The following is a 20035-nucleotide window of genomic DNA, read 5'->3' as shown; positions in this document are numbered from 1 at the left end:
CCTGTCCCTCAGGCTGAAGGGAAATGTTTGCAGTGTGAAGGCTATGCTGCAAAGAATGAGCTATTTAGTAACCAAGCAAGTAGATGCCAAAGAGGCAGTTCATCTCAGCAAGCAACAAGACACTCAGGTTCATTCTGAGTAAATAACTGTTCTCTAGAAATTGATTTGACTACACATTGAATAGTTAAGGCAAGACAAGATTACCGAAGTATTTATTATGGTGGGCTGTTGTAGTCCAACAGTCTGTAAACTGAGTGCCACAAAGATTAGAGGTGTGTGGCTGAGCCCCCTTTTTATGGGAAGAAATATCTGTGCCAGCCTCTCATTCAGGAGAATACTGGAGATCAGGCTCAAATTTAAGGACAAAAAATAGTCCCAGTAACATTCCTCATCGTCCCTGTGCTAAGTTAACCCAGTGCGTCAGTGCATGCTGGATGCGGCCCAAGCTATAAATGAATAATCCTATAAAGATGAAGGCAGCAAAGCTGTATGAGGTCCTAGTTAGTCCACACTACTGCCTAAACAGAAGTCACCCTCAGAAAATCAGGCCCTGGTGAAGGGGGCTGGAAGATACGATTTTTCTACAGTCCTGAAAAAATAGAGAGAGCACTGTGAGCAGTGGGGAGGGACAGCCACGCTGGTTGCTGTCATCTCTAAAGCAGGAGCAGAGGTGGGCAGTGCTCAGAGAAGGAAAGCCTGAGCATGTAGGATCTTCCTCTTGGCTTCAGAGAAAGTGCCGGTGCCTTCTGATGTGCTTGCTCTATACCGTAGCTGTGATTAAGTGGGATGAGTAAGTTTTATACGAGCTGTCCAGAATAGCTCCTGGTCCCTTGCCAAAGCCTTATCTCACACCATTGGAGCCTATCTGCAGCCAACAGGTGCCTGGGCAAATTCTAATGGGTCAAATTCAGCACACTTTGAATTAACAAAGTGACAAAGGCAGGCTTCTCACAGCCCTCTGGATGGAGCCAACACTGGATGGTTTGGAAAGAATGTAATCAGTTGGCTCCCCTGGAGTAGTGGAGAAATCATCAAATATTGCTTTCTTGATCACATGTCTATTCCCACTTCATATTTATGTTCCCAGAGAAAACACCAATCTTTCCTGTTCCGAAAGGAGAGGTAGCTGGATGACTCTGGAGTATGTGTATTTCAGAAAAAGAGGAAGGGACAGACACTGACCTGACAGTAGAGAACAAGAGAAACTGGCTTACAAGCAGTAATGCTTTTCAGTTACCTGGTCAAGTGTTTAAAGAAGAGGAGGGACTGTTCTGTTTTGCTTGTGGAACATTGAGGGTGCTACCCAGTGAGATTTCATAATGGCAAATAGTATTAAAAAAATAAACCACCAGAGAAATTCTCCCACCCTAAGCTTCCACAAAGGTTTGCATTTGACATAGATTTTTCACAGTTTAGAATTGGGATACAAGTAATGAGTTCCACAGCTTTACAGAGGCAATGCTGTCTGCTTGGCTTCATGGTATGCATATTCAGAAGGCAAATACTTAGGACTCCTTTATAGCTCTTATAAGCCTTGGTGACCCTGACAAGAGAAGGAACAAGTTCCCTGCTCCATCTGTGTGGGCTGGAGTCAAACTGCCATTGAAATCCAGACTCACTCTTGAGGAGAGGGAAGACAGAGTAGGCTCTTTTCCTGTTAGCACAGCCAATTCTGCTTCCCTCTGGAAGCCAGCAGTAGGGTTGACTGCACCAGTCTGCCTGCACCTACTCCAGTCATCCTTCCAGATGTCTTAGAGGCTTGAAGTTGGTATGTCTAAGCCAAAGGCAAATGCCACCATGGATTGGGCTCGCCAGCATGACTGCATATGGTAATCAAAACCCAGGCACTGGTAGCTAGCTTGTGAAGCAGTCCCACAGGGAGCAGGCTAAATATTAGAGTGGTCTCCTACCACTGGATACCAGAGTCCTATCCCCAAAAAACACTTGGGCCTTTATATCGTAAGTATTTTCTATTTACTCCCATGCAGAGGTCAGGGCAAACAAATAGCACTGACTTCTTTGGTGCCCAGTCTGAACTAAAGCAGTTTGGGAGTGCCAAGATCTGCAGGGCTGACACAGTCTCAGCTGCAGGAGCAGCTGGAGTGCAGTGTGATAGCTGAGCACCAGCCGTTCTCTGCTGACAAGCTGCAGGCTGAGGGGTAGTCACACTGTCCTGGGGAATGCTTGCTATGCAGGAATTCATCTCTCCAGGAGAAATGCCTGGGGAGCTGATTAAGCTTGGTAGATTTTTTATGGTTTTAGAGCATTCTGACTTTTGAGTGCTTAACACCTAGTTTCCATAGAGTCATGAAGCAGAAAATCAGAATGAGAGCATGTAGCTGATGTCAGAGATGAGTCTGTCCTTGGCACCTACACTTCAGGTGTCTGTACCACCTGAAAAACACCTGTAACACCATCTCAATCCATAGCCCTCTCTCATGTCAGGGTTTCTTTCCAGCTTAGCCACACAAACCAGACCTTGCTCACCACTTTTCCTTTTCCCCACAGGATAGTTGGTGGGGACCAGACTGGTCCAAGGCTCCAGCATTCCCCTTCTCCAGGGCAGCATGTGCTCTCTCCACCATCCCTGCTCAGCCCCCCGGCACAGTTACTCAGCTCTGAACCAGCAGGAGCCCCAGCCACTGCACGGCCCTCACAGCCACGGAGGTCACAGAGGCACCTGGAGAGCCTCACGTCCCCACCGGACAGTGAGGCCTACTATGGTGAGACAGACAGTGATGCTGACAACGTGGCACAGGAGAAGCACCGCCGGGCTCGCAAGAAGAGCCCACGCTCGCCACCTGACAGCACCACCAGCAGGGCAGATGCACCTCAGGACGAGGTGTCCCTGTCCGAACAGAGTGGCTACGAGAGCATGCCGGAGGCTGCTGCGCAGGGGGGAGCAGAGCTGGCCAGCTCCAGCGCGGTGGCCAAGAGGGAGATTGTCTGCCTGCCTGGCAGTCGCACAGACACTCCATTCTCAGACAGCGAGGGACAGTTGCGGCCACCGTCAACAGAGGGACGGGAGCCTTCTCCAGAGGCGATGCTCCTGCCCCATGCCACCAAGGCTATTCAAGCGGAACGCCATCTCATCCCCATGGTGGGGCCAGTGGAACATCCGGTTGATGAAGACCTAACCACCACGTATGCAGAGAAAGCCAAGCAGGCCAGTAAGTCCTCTAAACTGCCATTCACCCATGCCTTTTTCTTGTGCTGGATCTCCTTCCAAAAGCCTTATTTCTGCAAATATAAGGTGGGTTAGCTCCTCTAGCTTGCAAAGGAGCAGAGTCACATCAGACCTGCAGAGACCAGGGCTTCCTACTGCAGCTTTGGCACTGGGGTCTACCTCACCCAAGACATCCTAAGAAACAGATAAGAGAAAGTGTCTGGGGTCAGGAGTCTGGGAGTCACTCATAGAGGGTGCAGCCATACAACCAGCTGTGCTGTAGCACCTCTATGTCCTGGAAAAAGGATGGAGGTCATTGTTTTCTTCAACACTTTGGGCTAAGAAGACTCAGATGACATGATGGTGTCAGGAAAGAACTTGGAGGTTAAATTTCCCTGGCTTTACAGAAGTCTTATGGCAGCTCAGTTTGCTCCTTAGCTACCTGTGTGTCAAGCACAGAACTCTCATTTCAAGAGGCTCCCAAGGAGTGCTCTGTTCAGTGTAGCTCTCCATGGGCACAGAGGCATGCAGTATTACATAATTAAGGACTGATGAAAGATAATTTGCAGACAGCAATACCCGCAAAAGAGTCTTGTCAGTAACAGATTTATTCCTCTCACCCTGTCCAGCTCAGGGAGGGACTCCTCTGCATCAATTTTCCCTGCAGGTACTCAGTCCAACAAGGGTGCCCATGTCTGGCAGAAGCTGGTGAGTTCAGGTAGAATTTATAACTTTTTAGGTGTTGGCAGTGGAGGGTTGCCAGCAAGGACAGGCAGGAGCTGGTAAATCAGCTCTTGAAACAGTTCCTTGTAGTGCCATCCCTGACAGTCAAGACCTTGCCATGTGGAATAAAGTACTGAAAAATGTAGTGTAGTATATGGGTGATGGACCTGAAGTGACCTTAATTGTGAATATCTTTCCTGGTTTCTGCTACACATGGAGTATTTCAAGCCCAGATATGAGCGTAGAACAAGGTATTATCTGATTTCAGAGTTGTGATCTATCTCATAATATTAAAAACAAGGTAATCATAAACTTATTTTCATATATGTACCTCAGTGTGTAGTATGACAGACTACTTTACATTACTCTGAGCCTAGAAATAAAGCAGGTTTTTAAAAAATGGCTTAGGGACAGAACGGAAAATGGAGAGACACAGAAAAGTTACTAGACTGAATCAGAAAGAAAACGTGGATTCTAATTTCTGATCTTCTGCTTCAAATGCAAAAACATTTTACCCAGGCCAGATAATACTGCAAGGCAATTATTAAACCTCTCTTTTCCTTGGGCTAAATATTCTTTTATCTGTTCTGCCTAAGGACTCCTTTAGAGGTAACTTTGAAACCTAGGTGCTTCCTTCAGACAGGGCACTGTCCTACTTCTCTTTCCAGTCTTAAGAGGAGAGGCTCAGTTGGGTCCCTTAGGTCTTGCTCTGCTGGGCACTGGACCTGACCTGATGCCTTGTTCTACTTCTTCCTAGTCTTTAGCACTCATTTTCCTTAGGACAGGAAAGAAATCAGTAATTTCAGCCTCCCTGAAGATGAAGCTATTTTTCCTCCCTTTGAATAATGTGCAAGCATGAGCTGAATGTTGAGAAAGGCATGTTCAGCTGCTCCCTGCCACCTGATAGTTCTAGCAGTGGAAGAGCAATTGCTTTACATCAAGACTTATTTCCATGGACGGCATCACTACAGAGGGATCCCAGGAAAGCTACGTATTTAATTCAGGGCATTTCTGATGGCTAGATAATATCCCATGGCAGGAGATGATGCAACAATATTGCCAGCTGGAGTTAGGGTTCCCAGAAGCACTGCAGAATGAGGTAGTATTTTATTCTCCTATTACTCCTTCACTGCTCACCCTCTTTTTGGTTTATGTTTGGCCATGGGTGTCCTTCTGTAGGAGTTACTCTGCCAGGGATGGTAACTCACATCACATCATCTTTTCTTGGGTTAGGGATCTTGTCAGTAAATGAGAAGGCAAAATTCTGCATCCTGATCATGCTGCAGCACAGCAACCATTAAAACAAAAGTCCGGTTCAGCAGCCAGTGACTGTGAAGGAAGGAAGCAAGTAAGGAGGAGGGAGGGAAGGTGTTCATTACATGGTCAACAGAGCTAAAGAACACCCCTACCTAGAATAAACACAGGAATAAACACAGGTGGATGGGAGACTGCTGAGCTCCACTGGCTTCATGGGAGGCTGCTTGCAGAGAAGCTGTGGACTGGAATGGGAGGACACCCAAATGCAGGGGAACTTGCCCTACAAGTAAAAAACTTTAGTCTGTATCACTACCCAGTGGCTTCTATGCACCCTGGTGTTTTGCTCAGTGGGGTAAGAGAACAGACAGTAAACAGGGACTCTCCTGTATTTTAAATGAACTATCGAACAGTGATGTTTGTGAACAGCCAATATTTTGCCTAATCTGTAGAAACAAAAGTATGAATTTGTTTTCTTCCCACTAAAACTGTAACTTGCTCTTTTTAGAGAGATGATTAATCCCTGGGGAAACTGGGGATCTTTAGGCCCTCAGTTTGTCATCACTATAAAGGGCCAAGCTAAGTCCCTTTCTGAGATCATTTAAGTGCCACTTGCACAGAGCAGAAGAAGAGGAAGAGATAGAAAGACAAAAAATACAAATTAAAATATATGTCAGTTTCAGGAGTTTAGCAGAAAGTGGGAGCTTGTGGCAGGGAGAATCAGACTGTAGTTGTCACAAGTAATTGCAAGTGAGGTTTTTTGGTTCTCCATAGGTCCTGCAGTATCCTTCTCTTCTCACCCCACTATCAGAGGCTTGGGATCCATCTGTAGCCAGGGTTGCTTCTTCTCAGCCACCTGTGCTCTCTGAGGTTCACTGTATTTTCACCCCCATCCTAAACCATCTCATAGGACAAAAGGCTCAGCATTTCTCACAACTGGAAATACAAATTGTTAGCAGAGGATAGACATACCAGGATAGCAGTCTATTCCTAACTTGCTATCACACTGTGTCAGTGCAAGAAGTGCTTTAAAATATCTTAATTTAAACTTATCTGCTGGACTATTTTTAGTTCGTAGGATTCAAGAGCCTCTCCATGTATGGTAGAGGAAGGGAGGGAAAACTGGGTGGGGAAATTTCCTCCTCTGCTTTATATGGGCCTGGCTGCCTGTGCAGAGTCATCAAAGTCACTACATTCCATATCAGAAAAGGAAATCCTTCTTGTTTAAAGCGGATGTACAGCAGCATCATTTGAAAAGATAGGATGCTTATAAATAAGTGGCCTATTCATTGGCAGGTCATAGAGATTACCTTCTCTAAGAGTGACTGCAGTCACATTTCTCTGCAGAGAGGGTGAGTGCAGCAAGCCATCTCTCAGCCTGTTACAACTGGTATAGGCCACAGGAGCTGTGACGAAGATGAAGTATCTGAATGGTAGTTTGAACTTATTGCACCAAATTTTCTATTTGGCTTTCAGCCTTGACAGTTGTAACTCTAATGATCACAGTTATGCGACTGTTAGCCTAACTTACCGGTTTTGTCATTCACTGCAGTCTAGGAGACCAAAAAGTTTAGGATAGTAGCCTTCTACTACTACATCCTACGTGCCTTAAAGTAAAATAGAAAACAATTCTGCTTAGACCAGGAGATTAAAATTAATTGCCTGAACTATTGATCTTACAGGAAGTCTGTATGAAGCAATGCTGAATCACCCTTGGCCCTTGCTACTCAGTGAGCAGCCAGCCATTAGGAAAACAAGGACAACAGCTTCCATGATTGAATCACAGATGGAGAGACTGATTTCATTTCAGCACGCATGAAACTGGAAATTGGCGTCCGCTTGGGAAATCAGTTTCCATACACTCCAGTAGCAGTCCAGTTATATGTGTTCGTTTAAGAAACCCCCTTAATAACTCACATTCAGCTTTGAATTCTGTGCCGCTTGAAAGGCATTTATTAAAGACTACCATGAGATAAACACCAGGTATCTAGAGCCCTCTTTCTCCATCTTTAGGCTTGAGTTTGACATTTGATCTTACTCCTTTGGTTTATGTCCTCTATGGAAAGCAGAGGTGATATTTTCAGGCTGATATATTAATTGGGCAGAAGACAGCGATTATAAACTACTGTTGTCTGTATTAGCTAGTGTGGATGAATTTTTCCCTCTTTCTCAAGTCATCTCAACAATTGTAACAAGTAATTGGCCATCTTCCTCAGGTATTCTTACTGGAGACCTCCAGTATCGTTCCCTCAGGCATCACCCTTGTCCAGCATTTCAATGAGGACTTTGTGGGTTGCAGCACTGGAAGTAAGGCTGATAGAGCTCTGCTCTGCTCCACCTTTGTACCTCACTGCAATCCTGCTGCCCCAGAGCCTGACAGAGACACAACTTTAGCTGAATGTGTGCTAGCTCAAGATAAATCTAGCTGCAGATAATATTCTCTGGGAGGGGAAAGATCTTTAGCATTTGAAGATGGATGGAGCAAAACTATGGGATCCCTAAAATGAAAAGCTATATACTCTCATTTGTCCTAGTATTTCTACTATATGAGAGATCATTTGAAGCATCTTTTTTTAAACTATCAGTTACTCAGACATTACTTCTATGTTATTATTGTCAGCACAGGGACTCTGACTCTGGGTCACAGTTCCTCAGACATGATCAGAGGTCATTTATCCTCCTGCTGCTGCTGAAGTAGTGTCAGAGTTCACTTCCAAGTGAACTGGGGCTTGCAGAGCCCCAGTTAGTGATTTTTTAAAACATGTTGTCACATATATTAATATAGCCTGTCCTTGCACATGCACTTCTACTCTGACTTAGGATGTGTAAAGCTGATGGGGAACAATGGGTTTAAACCAAAATTTTGCCAATAGTTCAGATCACAAAGGTGATTACAGCAATAATCACACTGAAACAACTACACATATAACTCCACAGACAGTTTTAACCAAGCTGGTAGTTTTAGATTCCAGGGTTTTGAGAGCTGAGTTGAAAGAAACTGTAATGCGAACAGGCAGCAGGAATCCCTTTCCCTGTCTAGTTGTTTCCATCAGTTCTGAAAGTGATGTGGGACAAGGCTGCTTACAAGGTTGGGACAAGTCTTCTCAGGGACAACACTGAAATTGTTTTGAGACAAAGTGATAGTGATGGACAAGGGAGAGGCATATAAGGACTTTGACAAGGAGTGATTAAACAACAGTCATTACTCAAGAGAAGTGAGAGAAAATTATAGCTAGGAAGGAGAAAACTGTCAACCTGGTAAATACTTGTTCTTCAGTTTCACTTAAACCCATCATAGGAAGGGACTGTAGTTTGCTGGGAAATGTGTAAAGCTTTACTGTCATCAGTATCTACCACTTATGTTAACTAAGAATCTAGCTCTTTGGTGAAAGAAACAGGAGCAGAAACGGGGGCGAGTAGATTCAGCATATCTTGATACACTGACTGTACTGAAAGGACAAGGCTGAGTCAGCTTCTCTGTAGAGGTCAAATGTAAGGAATTAATGAAAATCGTATCAGAATGGTCCCCAGTCCTTGCCAAGAACCTTGGAATAATGAAAAGGGTCTCAGGGAAAAAGACCAAGAACATACCCTTCTAATAGACATAGGCTCTGAGGATAAGAAAAAAAAAATCATTTAGCTTCAGTTAGTTGAATGAAGTAGTTCTTTTGTGCATATTTGTAGAAATCAAAATGAACAGTAAAATCAATGTGGACTAATAAAAAGTAGAAAGAATCATTGACCTGCTCAGTAAGATAAGACTTCATGGCTGAAGGAATAATGTGAACACAGTATATATTGGCTTCTGTAAGATACCCGATACAGTTCCACATGACTTTTCCAATGAGAGAAATATGGATGAGATAGGACTGCCGTAAGGTGACCGCACAATTGGCTAAGAATAGAACAGAAAACATAACTATTAATGGTTCATGATGTCAGATGAGCTAACTGGCTAAGTTGGTAGTAGTGTTTCACTGGGCTTCTGAATCTAACAGGACTACCTCTATATTTTCACCCACGGAGCTTTAAACACTAATGTCAATCAAAGGTCCTCTCCACCTCAATGTTATATGACTGGCAAGGAGACAGATGATAAAAAATCCCAACCCTCTTCTCTTCTGTCAGTGGATCTTGTCCTCTGGCTGCATCTAGACAGAACAAGCGATATGTGCTGTGGGGCACACCACAGCCCCAAAACTGCTATTATTCAAATCTGGAACCTAGCTGAGACACCTTGCAGCTTTTCTCTGGTTTTACTTCCCAGAGAAACCCAGGTGTGTGGGGGACACAGGGGAGGGAGGGGGGTTACCTGGACTAAGGAGCTCAAAAATGATGCCAGGTACACTGCTATTGTCTTCCTATCTGCTTTTTCAGATACAGATTTCTGCTAGTGAAGCTTTGTAAATGTGGCTTGTTTCTCTGGGGTGTTGTACCTAGCAAGCAGTAACAGGAAATAGCAATAATACCATTTTCAATGGGTGTCCTGGGGATTCAGTGGAGATTGCTGTGTATTAATTGGCAGATGACATGACACATGGAAGGTATATAGTTGTCTCATGAATGGCTAGAAGTTTTAATGTAGTAGGAGCTTGAACTGTTGTAGAAAAGGACTAAAATCAACTGGTTAATGAGACCGTACGGCAACTGCTAGAGGATTAATCAAGTCCACATACTGAGATGGTGAGCATATACTTGTCTGTATTACTGGAGTAGATGTTGGATACACTGAAAGACAAAGAGATGATCAGTCAGTGGTATCCTGCTGTCAGACATCAAGAAATTTGGTAAGCAGCAGAATTAGCAGATCCTGGCATCCTTTATGTTTTGTATTTTATATCTCATTCTCTCATGTCTAGTAAATGCAAATCTGTCTGATGTCTGTCTCTCACATTCAAAATGAGAAAGCATGTGTGTGTGTTCTCCAGTTTTGGATGCCTAATTAAGACTGCACTCGGGCTTCTCGCTTCTTACGGTGGGGTCTCTCTCCTCTGTTGAGCCTCTTATTTCCAAGTAAACTTTTAGGAGCATTGTATCTTTGTGACTTCAGACTCTTAAAATTAGCAAATGGACTCAAAAGCTATTAGCATGAAATGGGTAAGATCAAAAGACGTGCAGCATTGACTGCATAAACCTTTCATAGGGAATTGGGCTAAAACCACAAAAGACAGATTCACTAGTGGATTCAACAGGTGCTGTCCTGGCAAAAGAAAGTTCTCCTTTGGGAGAAGACTATGTAGGGAATATCCAGGGCCAAAGTGTGAGCTGTCAGCCCAGAAAAACTGGCCTTGTGTGCTACCTTTTGCACTGAGGACACTTCCATCCAGCTCAGAAAGAAAGGCAAACTGTCACCCAACTGAGGGAGATTTTTTCAAGTGAACAAGCTATTCAAGTCTCCAGAAGGATACCATGAGACTAAGATATTGCAGCCATGCACAGGTAGGTCTCCACACCCTCTCTGCCTAACAGAGCTCTCCAATAGCAGTATGGTTAAAAATGGTCAAAAATCTACAAAATGACTGGGCATGTTTTTTCACCTGGGCTGTCAACTCACCTTCAGAAAAGCCTGATTTGTGTTTTTCCAAAACCAGGAGATTACAGTGGGGCAGTGTCTCACTGGCACACTTAAAATCACTAGCCATTCAAGAAGAAACAGTGGTTTGACAAGTATTTAGCTATTTAACCTCGGATACGTGCTAAAGTGTTGCAGACTTGAGTAGGACTGTAGCATTTGTCTGTAGCATCCTAAATTGGAGCTGAAGCCATATCTGTGTTGTATATTATGCACAGGTTATGTGATGGAAGTGTGCAAATATCCAAGAATGAGAAATTTCCTATCCCAAGAGTTTTACCTTTACTTTGAAGTAAAAGAATATATATGCCTCTGCTTAACTGTTTGCAATTTAAATACTGATCAAAGTTTTAAAGGTTGAAACTTTCAACAGGGAAATACTTAGAAGGTCAATATAAGCCACCCAAATCTCATTTGAAAGGACTTCAGGTATGTAAAGTATGAGACGTCTGTAGCCTCTTATGACTTACTGAGATATTTGCAACATTAGCCATGGAAAAATGACCTTGTCTAACATAAATAGCTGGAAGAACAAAATTTGAGGTGACCCCATCTGAAAAAAGCAGTTGACAAGTAGCATTTCATCACAGAGGAACAGGCTCTTTATCTATGGAAGTAGCAGAGTTCTTATTTTCTATAGTAATCGCTTTTCTAGAATTTGATCTTGGTAATAAAATTACCATTGTTTGTTTCCTAGAGAACAAGAACAGTATCTGACATCATGGAAGCCTGCTTGTTCAGTAGCTTGCCTGGGCATACATTAAAATGCTTTCTTTTAATAAGGCCTGATCTTGAGAAGATTTATACTTTTTACACTTCTCTTTACTGTAATTAGTAACAAAAATAATTTCACTTCAGTGAAACTTAGTTAAGAGGAAAATCTTCGTAGGCTTTGCTTAATAGAAATTTTTCCTTTTTGTAGATTTTTTTCCAACAGAATTCAGTGTGAACATGAAATAAGTGCTTTAGAAGTTAACAAAAAGTCTTCTATAGAAGTTATTCAACACACCAACAGAATTTATGAGAATTTTATAACCCTTCCTTTTACTCTTTTATCTATTCCATTTGAATGTTCTCACTAGAGACAGAGCTGTATTTTCATTCCAAAGGTATGTATCAATATTACAAGCTTTCCCCAAAGAGACATATATATACATATATCCCTATATGTGTAAATGTTCATCACGAAAGAGACTGAACCACTTTCATTGCTCTTGCTCTAAGAACCTCTGCATGAGGCATGACAGGTCTCTCTACAGCAATGTTGCCTTGCGGGAGTTGTCTTCTTGGCATGCAGCGATGGCTACTGGATTTCAGGAGGTATGGCCAGACCTTCATTTTTCCAGACTCTCTAACACTGGAGATAATCTGCCAAGGCTACACAGTTGCTAAGGCTGGGGCTGCTGGGAGGGAGAATCATGGGACAGTGTCCCTTGGCTACAGCTCTGGGATTGTCTGACAGGAGCTATTGCTTGAGTACAGAAAGGAGCAGTAAGACAGGACCTAGATAAAGTGTGAAGAGATGCTGAGCAGGCCACACCAGCAGAGATTTGCAGACTCCCAGCACCATCTATTCCCTTCCTTCCCATCCACCACAGTCCTCACTATCAGCATCTCATCTTTCAACACCTCTCAGTCTCCAGTGCTGGAGCTCCAAATGGTGCTGCCAAAACACCACTCCCTGGTTTTCAAACACTCCATCACCCTCCCTGGGCACAGCCATGTTTTCAGTGTAGGTAACAGCCTCTGCTGTTTTAATTCAGCTAAACAACTTCATTGCAGGCATCCAGGATCCCGATGCTCCTCTGTTAAATGTTGCTCAGTCTTGTACACAACAGAAGTCTAAATCATGGACTGGTTCTCTTCAGACGTGGAAGAAAGTTGATATACACAGGAAACTAAAGCCTTTGCTGTCTCTTTTCTTCCTAATGTTTACCTGGAGCTGAGTGCTCTCTGAGGTTTTCAGGCAACTAAAGTTATTTTCCTCCTGTGCAGGTTTCTTCTGCCTGTCAATGTTGGACATGCACACTGTGTTAGCTTCATCTCTTTGAAGGGCTCTTTGGCACAGAAATGCTGGACATCAGGGTATTGGTAGCACTAACTTGAAGCTTGCACCTTTCTAACCTGAAGCTTGCATCACAGAAGCTGTGAGAATATAGAGTAGATTTTCTTTTCTTAAAATAAAAAAGAGGAGTTTCTCCTTACAGGGAGTACAGGGTGGGGGAAAGAATAAGGGTGTTTAAGTGCCAGGTGACAATGTCCATCACACTGCTCAGTGATGAAGCTATGAAGACAAAAATAGACAGAGTGACCTCATGGCTTTCAGCAGCAATGCCTACGAGACAAAAGAGAGGCTTTAAAAGGCTTGTGGACTGATAGCAAAGAGCTTGGACATCTCAGAGTTTTGGTTCTGCTCCAGGAGGGGACTGCTCTGCTCCTCTCTCATTGCCTCTCTTTCTGTTTATGGGGAGTTGTGAATTAAACGGGCTTTGTGACATGCCCAGTTCTCCAGGTCTGGACTCTACTTTCTCAAGCTTGGATCAGCCTTATGCAGGTACAGATGTCTCTTTTCTTTTCTTTTCTTTTCTTTTCTTTTCTTTTCTTTTCTTTTCTTTTCTTTTCTTTTCTTTTCTTTTCTTTTCTTTTCTTTTCTTTTCTTTTCTTTTCTTTTTTCTTTTCTTTTCTTTTCTTTTCTTTCTTTTTTCTCTTCTCTTCTCTTCTCTTCTCTTCTCTTCTCTTCTCTTCTCTTCTCTTCTCTTCTCTTCTCTTTTCTCTCCTCTCCTCTCCTCTTCCTTTATTCCTTCTTTCCTTTCATCTCCTTTTTTTTTAGTCTACTCTCCTTACCCTATTCTTTTGCCTATTCTGATTTCATTCCTGCTCTTTACCTTCTACAAGTCATCTTAGGAATATTTCTCTTTCTGTTTTTTCTTAATACGTTGTGGAAGATTGTAACTTGAATAGCATGACCATTTTTCTGTTGGGAGGACTGGTGTAATTAGTTATGTGCTTTAGCCTTTGATGGGGAGAAAAGTAGGAAGAAGAGAAGAGGAAGGTGAGAAGCAGGTCCCAGAGGGCCCTACTTGCCAGCTCCTTCAGAGCACAGGTCAGTTCAGAGCAACTTTCTAGGGAAGTTGTACATGGATCCTAATGCTGAGCCAGGACTACAAGCTGGTGGAGTTAAAGCCAAGACCATCTACTGTTATGTTTTCTCTGACAGTATTTGCTAGCCCAGACTTTAGAGTTGGCACTTCCATGGTACTCTGCTGTCAGAAAGGGCTCTGCAGACATCACTTTGGATGGTGTAGCTCCCTAGCTGTTAGCTCCTGACACTAGAAATCCTCCTGTGAGTCACTCAGGCCAGAGTTTAAATATTCTGCATTTGACTAAGATTCTGTGGTGCTGCTCTTTCTCCTTATAAATTTGGAAGCAAAATACCACCAGGTGAGGTGTAGTAGCTTGTAGCAAGGTTGTTTGTAGCAACTTCCCTTATTTCTTCCATTGTCAACAACCTCTAGAGACACAGGTATGCAGATTTGTAAATGAAGTGGGCAGACCTTCTGGGACGGTAGTTTGTTTCCATCATGGAGAGCAGGTCTTTGAGGGCAAGTCTGTGACGGCCCTGAAGAACACTAAATCTACACAAAAACCTGGACACTACTTCAGCGTTGGTTCAGCAAGGTGGAGTCATTCTGTAAGGAAAGTTTTGCAGAGAGCCTTCACTTTGCAAATGCAAGTACAAATAGTGAGCAATTTCAGCATTGCTTTTCCTGTTTCCAGTTCTGGGTGCAAAGGAGAGGAATGGACTGTGCATCCACATGAGGTGATCCCAAACCGCAGAAGGCCCCTTGCTGAAATCCCAAAGCAGTAGCATGTGCTATGGAATGGCTGCAAACTTTGAGAGCTTCATGGAAGGATGACTGCTTTGCAAATCAACATTTGATTTTCAGCCTGGGCTGGGAGAGAGAAGCTCTTTCTGCTGTGGTTACACTGATGCAACAACTGTCTAGCCTAGAAAGGTTTTGGGAGACTGTATCCCTCAGGAAAACTAGTAAACTTCTTAACAAAGCTCCCTGTGCCCCACTGTAGGTGACTTTGCCACATTAGCAGGTTCCCACTGAATGAATGCTTTGTGATAGAATGATCAGAAGTGGCATCCTGAGAGGACTGAGCAGCTTCCATCATCTCTTGAGCTAATGCCATCCCTCAGCACTGCCTTGCACCTCTCCTCTCCTCTCCTCTCCTCTCCTCTCCTCTCCTCTCCTCTCCTCTCCTCTCCTCTCCTCTCCTCTCCTCTCCTCTCCTCTCCTCTCCTCTCCTCTCCTCTCCTCTCCTCTCCTCTCCTCTCCTCTCCTCTCCTCTCCTCTCCTCTCCTCTTCCTTCAGCAGAACATAATTTATTACCTCTTGGGAATGTCAGGGCTGGACAAGATGGTTTTTTTGATAAATTATTAGATGCTTACAGTGGATGGTTGTTTCATCTATACTATGATGCAATGGAAAAGGATGAAATGAAAGACATCACAAATTAGTCTGTGGTTTAGGTATGTGGGGCTTTTCTTCTGTGTAAGGTTAGTGCTGACTTCGCCACTTCAACAGTGATTCAAGGCATGTCTATACTTCCCTTAGGGCAAACAAGTTTCGTTTTACTATTGAATCTTGTTCACCACCTGCTTTCCGTGCACACAGAGGATACAATGTGCCTCCCATGGGCTTTACTGACCACAGAGCAGGTGGAAAATGATTATCCCACACTTTCATGACAGTGTCCCAACAGGTGTTGTCTTTTCCAAGCAAGCCTGTCTGAGTGGATGTCCTTCTGGCCTGACTCATCAGTTGTAGGGATCTGGGATTCTTGCTCAGGAGCAAATACTCTTCTTCCTTGCCAGGCATGGGGCACAGGGAAGGGACTGCAGCAAGGGTGAAATCATGCTTTCTTTGCCTCCTGCAGCGGCAGGGCTGCTGCAGAGCAGCAAACAGCCCTACACACAATGCTGCTGCACAACACTCTGACTGTAGCTGACGTTGCAGGGCTCAGATCAGGAGCAGCCCTGCTGTACCTGCAGAGCACCTCTCCTTTTGCACACATGCAATCCTCTATATGGTAGGATCTCTACAGAAAGCAGGGCTCCACCTTCAGGGTGATAAATAAATGGTAAAAATTCCCACAAGCAAGGGCATGCACTGTAAAAAAAACATCAGGGACTCTTGGCCACATGCTTCAGAAATAGGAAATCCCAGGTCTGATGAGGAGACTTAGACCGGCCATCAGAGTGGGAGGAGTTCCTTCCCACACCTGCATCAACTTCTATTGTGTTTGCAGGGAAAGAGAAAACTGCTCCAGAATTTCTGCCAACAGTTTATAAAGACACTATCATCAGCAAAAGTAGGAAAGAAAAAGAAGGGCAGGGGTGTGTTTCCTCCTGTGTGCACTAGAATGCCTAAAGCCATTTCACTTTACACCTTTGCCCACCCAACCTTTTCTGAGCTCTGAGACTGCCTCTTTCTATCTCTTTCAGAGCTCCACCGTCACGAGAGCATCCAGGAGAAGAACGTGAAAGAAGCCAAAACCAAGTGCAGAACCATTGCATCCCTGCTGACAGATGCACCCAACCCCCACTCCAAGGGGGTGCTGATGTTTAAGAAACGCAGGCAGAGGGCTAAGAAGTATACACTGGTAAGCTTTGGCAGTGTTGATGAAGACCGCTCCTACGAGGAGGAAGACGGAGTTTTTCCAACTAGTGAATCTGAATTTGATGAGGAAGGTTTCTCTGATGCCCGAAGCCTAACTAATCACTCAGACTGGGACAACACTTACCTAGACATTGAAAAGTACAAATCTGACTCTGAACAGAAGGAAAAGAAGCAAAAAGGTTTGAGTGAAGCCTCAGGTAAAGGAGCACGATTATTTGAGCAGCAGAGGGAACGGGCTGGGAAGTACATAGTTGAGAAAACTCCAGTGCAGAAGAGCCCAGAGCTTGCCCCAGCTGCCCAGCCAAAGCAGGGCACAGTGAACAGAGATATGCCTGTGCCAGAGAAGGCAGACAACATGCCCCTCAGCATCCACCTGGAAGGTGTGCAAGTGCCCAGCAAGCAACCAGCCACTGTCCCCACTCAGCTCCTGACTGCCCCCAGCCCCACTTTCTTCCCGCCTCCCCCAAGCACCCCTGACCCCTTCTCTGCAAGTTCAACAAGCATGTTCAACAGGTCTGCCCGGCCCTTTACTCCTGGCTTTTCTGGCCAACGGCCAGCAACATCCTCTGTCATCTTTAGGCCATCTGCACCCAAAAAACCCACTGAAAGTCTGGGTGGACAAAGCACAGTGGTTCCCCCTTTCTCACCTCTGGCTCCAGGAGCACCTGCCAATGCACCAGTGCCAACACAGCGTGGTCCAGTCAGCTCCTCCACATCTCTGTATATTCCTGCACCAGGAAGACCAACATCACCACTGGAGTCACAGCCAAAAGGGGGAGGAAGTGCTCCAGAGATTAAACCTTCTGCCAATACTTCCCGGACATCCACCACCTCTATCTTTCTGTCAACTCCCTCAAAGCCAGGAGGGGATATGGCCTCCACAGCATCCCAGCCACGAGTCCCTGGAACAGCCTCTTCTTCATTGTATATTAGTCCAGCACCATCACAGCACATGAGAAGCAGTTCCCCTGTGCCAAAACAGCCTTCTCCTGCCATCACTCCAGCAATACCACGACCTCCTTCTGAGCCCTTAACATCCAGGGAGCAGAGGATTGCTGTGCCAGCTCCCCGCACAGGCATCCTGCAGGAGGCTCGCCGACGGGGCAACAAGAAACCCATGTTCAGTAAGATTGAGGAGAAGAAGAAGAATTCGCCCAACCCTGAGCTCCTGTCTCTGGTGCAGAACCTGGATGAGAAGCCAAAAGGTGACCATCCTGGGGCAGGCTTTGAGTCTGGGCCTGAGGAGGATTTCCTCAGCCTCGGTGCTGAGGCCTGCAACTTCCTGCAGTCCTCGGGCCGCAAGTTCAAGACCCCACCTCCAGTGGCTCCCAAGCCTCAGCAAGATTCTGGATTGGTAAATGGGGCCCAGGACATGCCTCAGCTTAAAGGCAAGGGGGCAGAGCTCTTTGCCAAACGCCAGAGCCGCATGGACAAATTTGTGGTGGAAACAACACCAAAGCCAGAGTACCAGCCCAGGACCCCCTCTCCATCCCCTTCTCTACCCTCATGCTGGAAATACTCTCCCAACATCCGGGCTCCCCCTCCAATAGCTTACAACCCAATGCATTCCCCTTTCTATCCCCTGGCAGCCAGCAAATCTCAGGCTAGCAAAGCAGAAAGCAAAGTGAAAAAGGCACCTGGCCAGAAATCAGGGATAAAGGTTATTGATTTAATGCGCCACCAGCCCTATCAGTTAAAGTCAGCCATGTTCTGTTTTGGGGATCCCCCAAGCTCCAGCACTCAGAATACTCCTGGTCAGCCAACCCTGCAGGCTAGCTCATCCTTCATGGCAGCCAAGCAGGTCCCTGTGAAAATAGCCAAGACCCAGGAGATTCGTCGCTTCTCCACTCCGGCTCCCATGCCAGCCTCAAGCAGCCTGGCACCCACTGTGCTTGTGCCCCGCTCAGCCACCACGCTGGATGAGCCGTTGTGGAGAACAGAAATGGCCTCTTCTGCCCCTGCTACACCGGCACCCTTCCAGGTGGAGCTCAGCCCCTCCCCTAAGCCATATCAGAGCTCTCCAGAGCCTGGACAGGTGGGACCTTCTCCAAACTCAGCCTCTGCCTCTCGGTTTCAGGTGGCCAGGCCCAAATTCTCGGCAGCAAGAACAGGGATGCAGGCCAATGTGTGGAGGCCAAGTTTTGGCCATCACTGAGGCAGGCACCCCTCCCATCCTGTCTGTGGCCCCGCAGAGATAGCGCTTGTTTTGTCTTTCATGTCAGCTCAGTACATTGGGATGAGTGACACAAAATGAAGAAAAAAACCTCAAAAAATTACTGCCTTTCTGCACCACCCCCTTTCCCAGCCTTCCCTTGGTCTCAGATGGGATACTTCATGAAAAGGCTTAGTGGCTGTGGCTACAGCAGGAGGAAGAATGTGAAGAGAGGGCATCCGTGTGGTACACAAAGACTGAGAACTTGTACACAGCAACAAAACACACCTCCAGAGGGGGTGAATGGCAGGGGTTGTCTCACATGGAGACACACAGGAAGCAGTAGTTTTCCTTTTCCAAGGGCTTTGGAGTCACCCCTGAATGGAAGGAAATTAGGAGACAAGAGCTTTCCAGGAAGAAAGGGCGAGAGATGGGTTTACAGGACAGAAGCCCCAGCTTTCCCATTAGACTGCTCTTCTCTGATCCTCCCAATCTGTACACGTTCACTTGTGTGCACACACACATGCACACAGCAACACTCAGCAGGGAGTGAAAGGACAAGTGGGGCTTCACCTGGGACATTTCTCCCAGACTTCCCTCTGTGGGGGCATGGGAAAGAAAGCAAGAGAGCAGAGTGAGCAGGGGTGTTTGCCCATGCACATGTGGGCAGTGTGCCCAGCAGCCAAGAGTGGCCATGTGTGCCTGTTCCTCCAGTCACATGGGCTGGGGGTAACAGGAGAGTCATCCTAGCTGCTACTAAATACCACTATCAGGTCTGGAAGTAGTTTTCCAAAGAGGGGCTTTGAGGAGACTTGGTGGGGCTATTACCAGCTGTGGGAACTGCAGAAGGAAGTGTCCATTTTTGAGGATACAGAAAGTCAAAGCTAAGCTCAGACAGTAGCACAAAGAAAGGCCCTGCAGCATTAGTTCCACTGAACAGGATATGGATGCTGTAAGTACAAAGGTGGATTGCATGGGAGAAGGTACAGTTGGCTTTAAAAGGAGGCAGGACTGAATATGCATTTGCACATGATCTTTTTGTTTCGTTTAGGATGGATGTGGGGCTAGATTAGAAATGGGTCATGGCATAAAACTTGCTTTGTGATGAGTGGAAAACGGAGGGCCTTTAAAGACATTCTCAGCATGGAAGTGGAGGTCAGGAAAACAGAAAGGCACAAGTAAAACTTCATACTAAATGCCTTAGGTATTCTTGTGGGGCCTATTTGGTAAAAACTGAAGTGCTCTCAGAATCCCAGAGGATCTGCACTCACATATACAGAGCTCAGTTTGCTGGTGATGCTGAGGTATAAACAATACTAGTTACTCCTTGAATGTCCCAGGCTAGCCTCCAGCTTAATCCCTACACTACAGGCATACAGGAAGAAAGCACTGCCTTCCCAAGGAAGAATTTAGCATATTAGTAGGGACTCTGCATGTGTGTGTGCATGTCATCTATACTCTGGTTTACACACCCCCCT

General features: G+C 45.4%; 1 protein-coding gene across 1 annotated transcript in view; it reads left to right on the top strand.

Annotated features, from left to right (window-relative positions):
- The window catches only part of SYNPO2L (synaptopodin 2 like), a 33393-nt gene extending 13671 nt beyond the window's left edge, over nt 1-19722 (top strand). The window contains exons 3-4 of the mRNA XM_048311844.1: nt 2509-3170; nt 16231-19722. Of these exons, the coding sequence (XP_048167801.1) occupies nt 2509-3170; nt 16231-18560 (2992 nt within the window). The 3' untranslated portion in view covers nt 18561-19722. The remainder of the gene's footprint in view (nt 1-2508; nt 3171-16230) is intronic.
- Nucleotides 19723-20035: the final 313 nt, after the last annotated feature.

This window comes from Corvus hawaiiensis, chromosome 8, assembly GCF_020740725.1.
Source record: "Corvus hawaiiensis isolate bCorHaw1 chromosome 8, bCorHaw1.pri.cur, whole genome shotgun sequence".
Taxonomy (NCBI): Eukaryota; Metazoa; Chordata; class Aves; order Passeriformes; family Corvidae; genus Corvus; species Corvus hawaiiensis.
The sequence above is the reverse complement of the archived record's forward strand: the minus strand, read 5'-3'. Positions and strand labels throughout refer to the sequence as shown.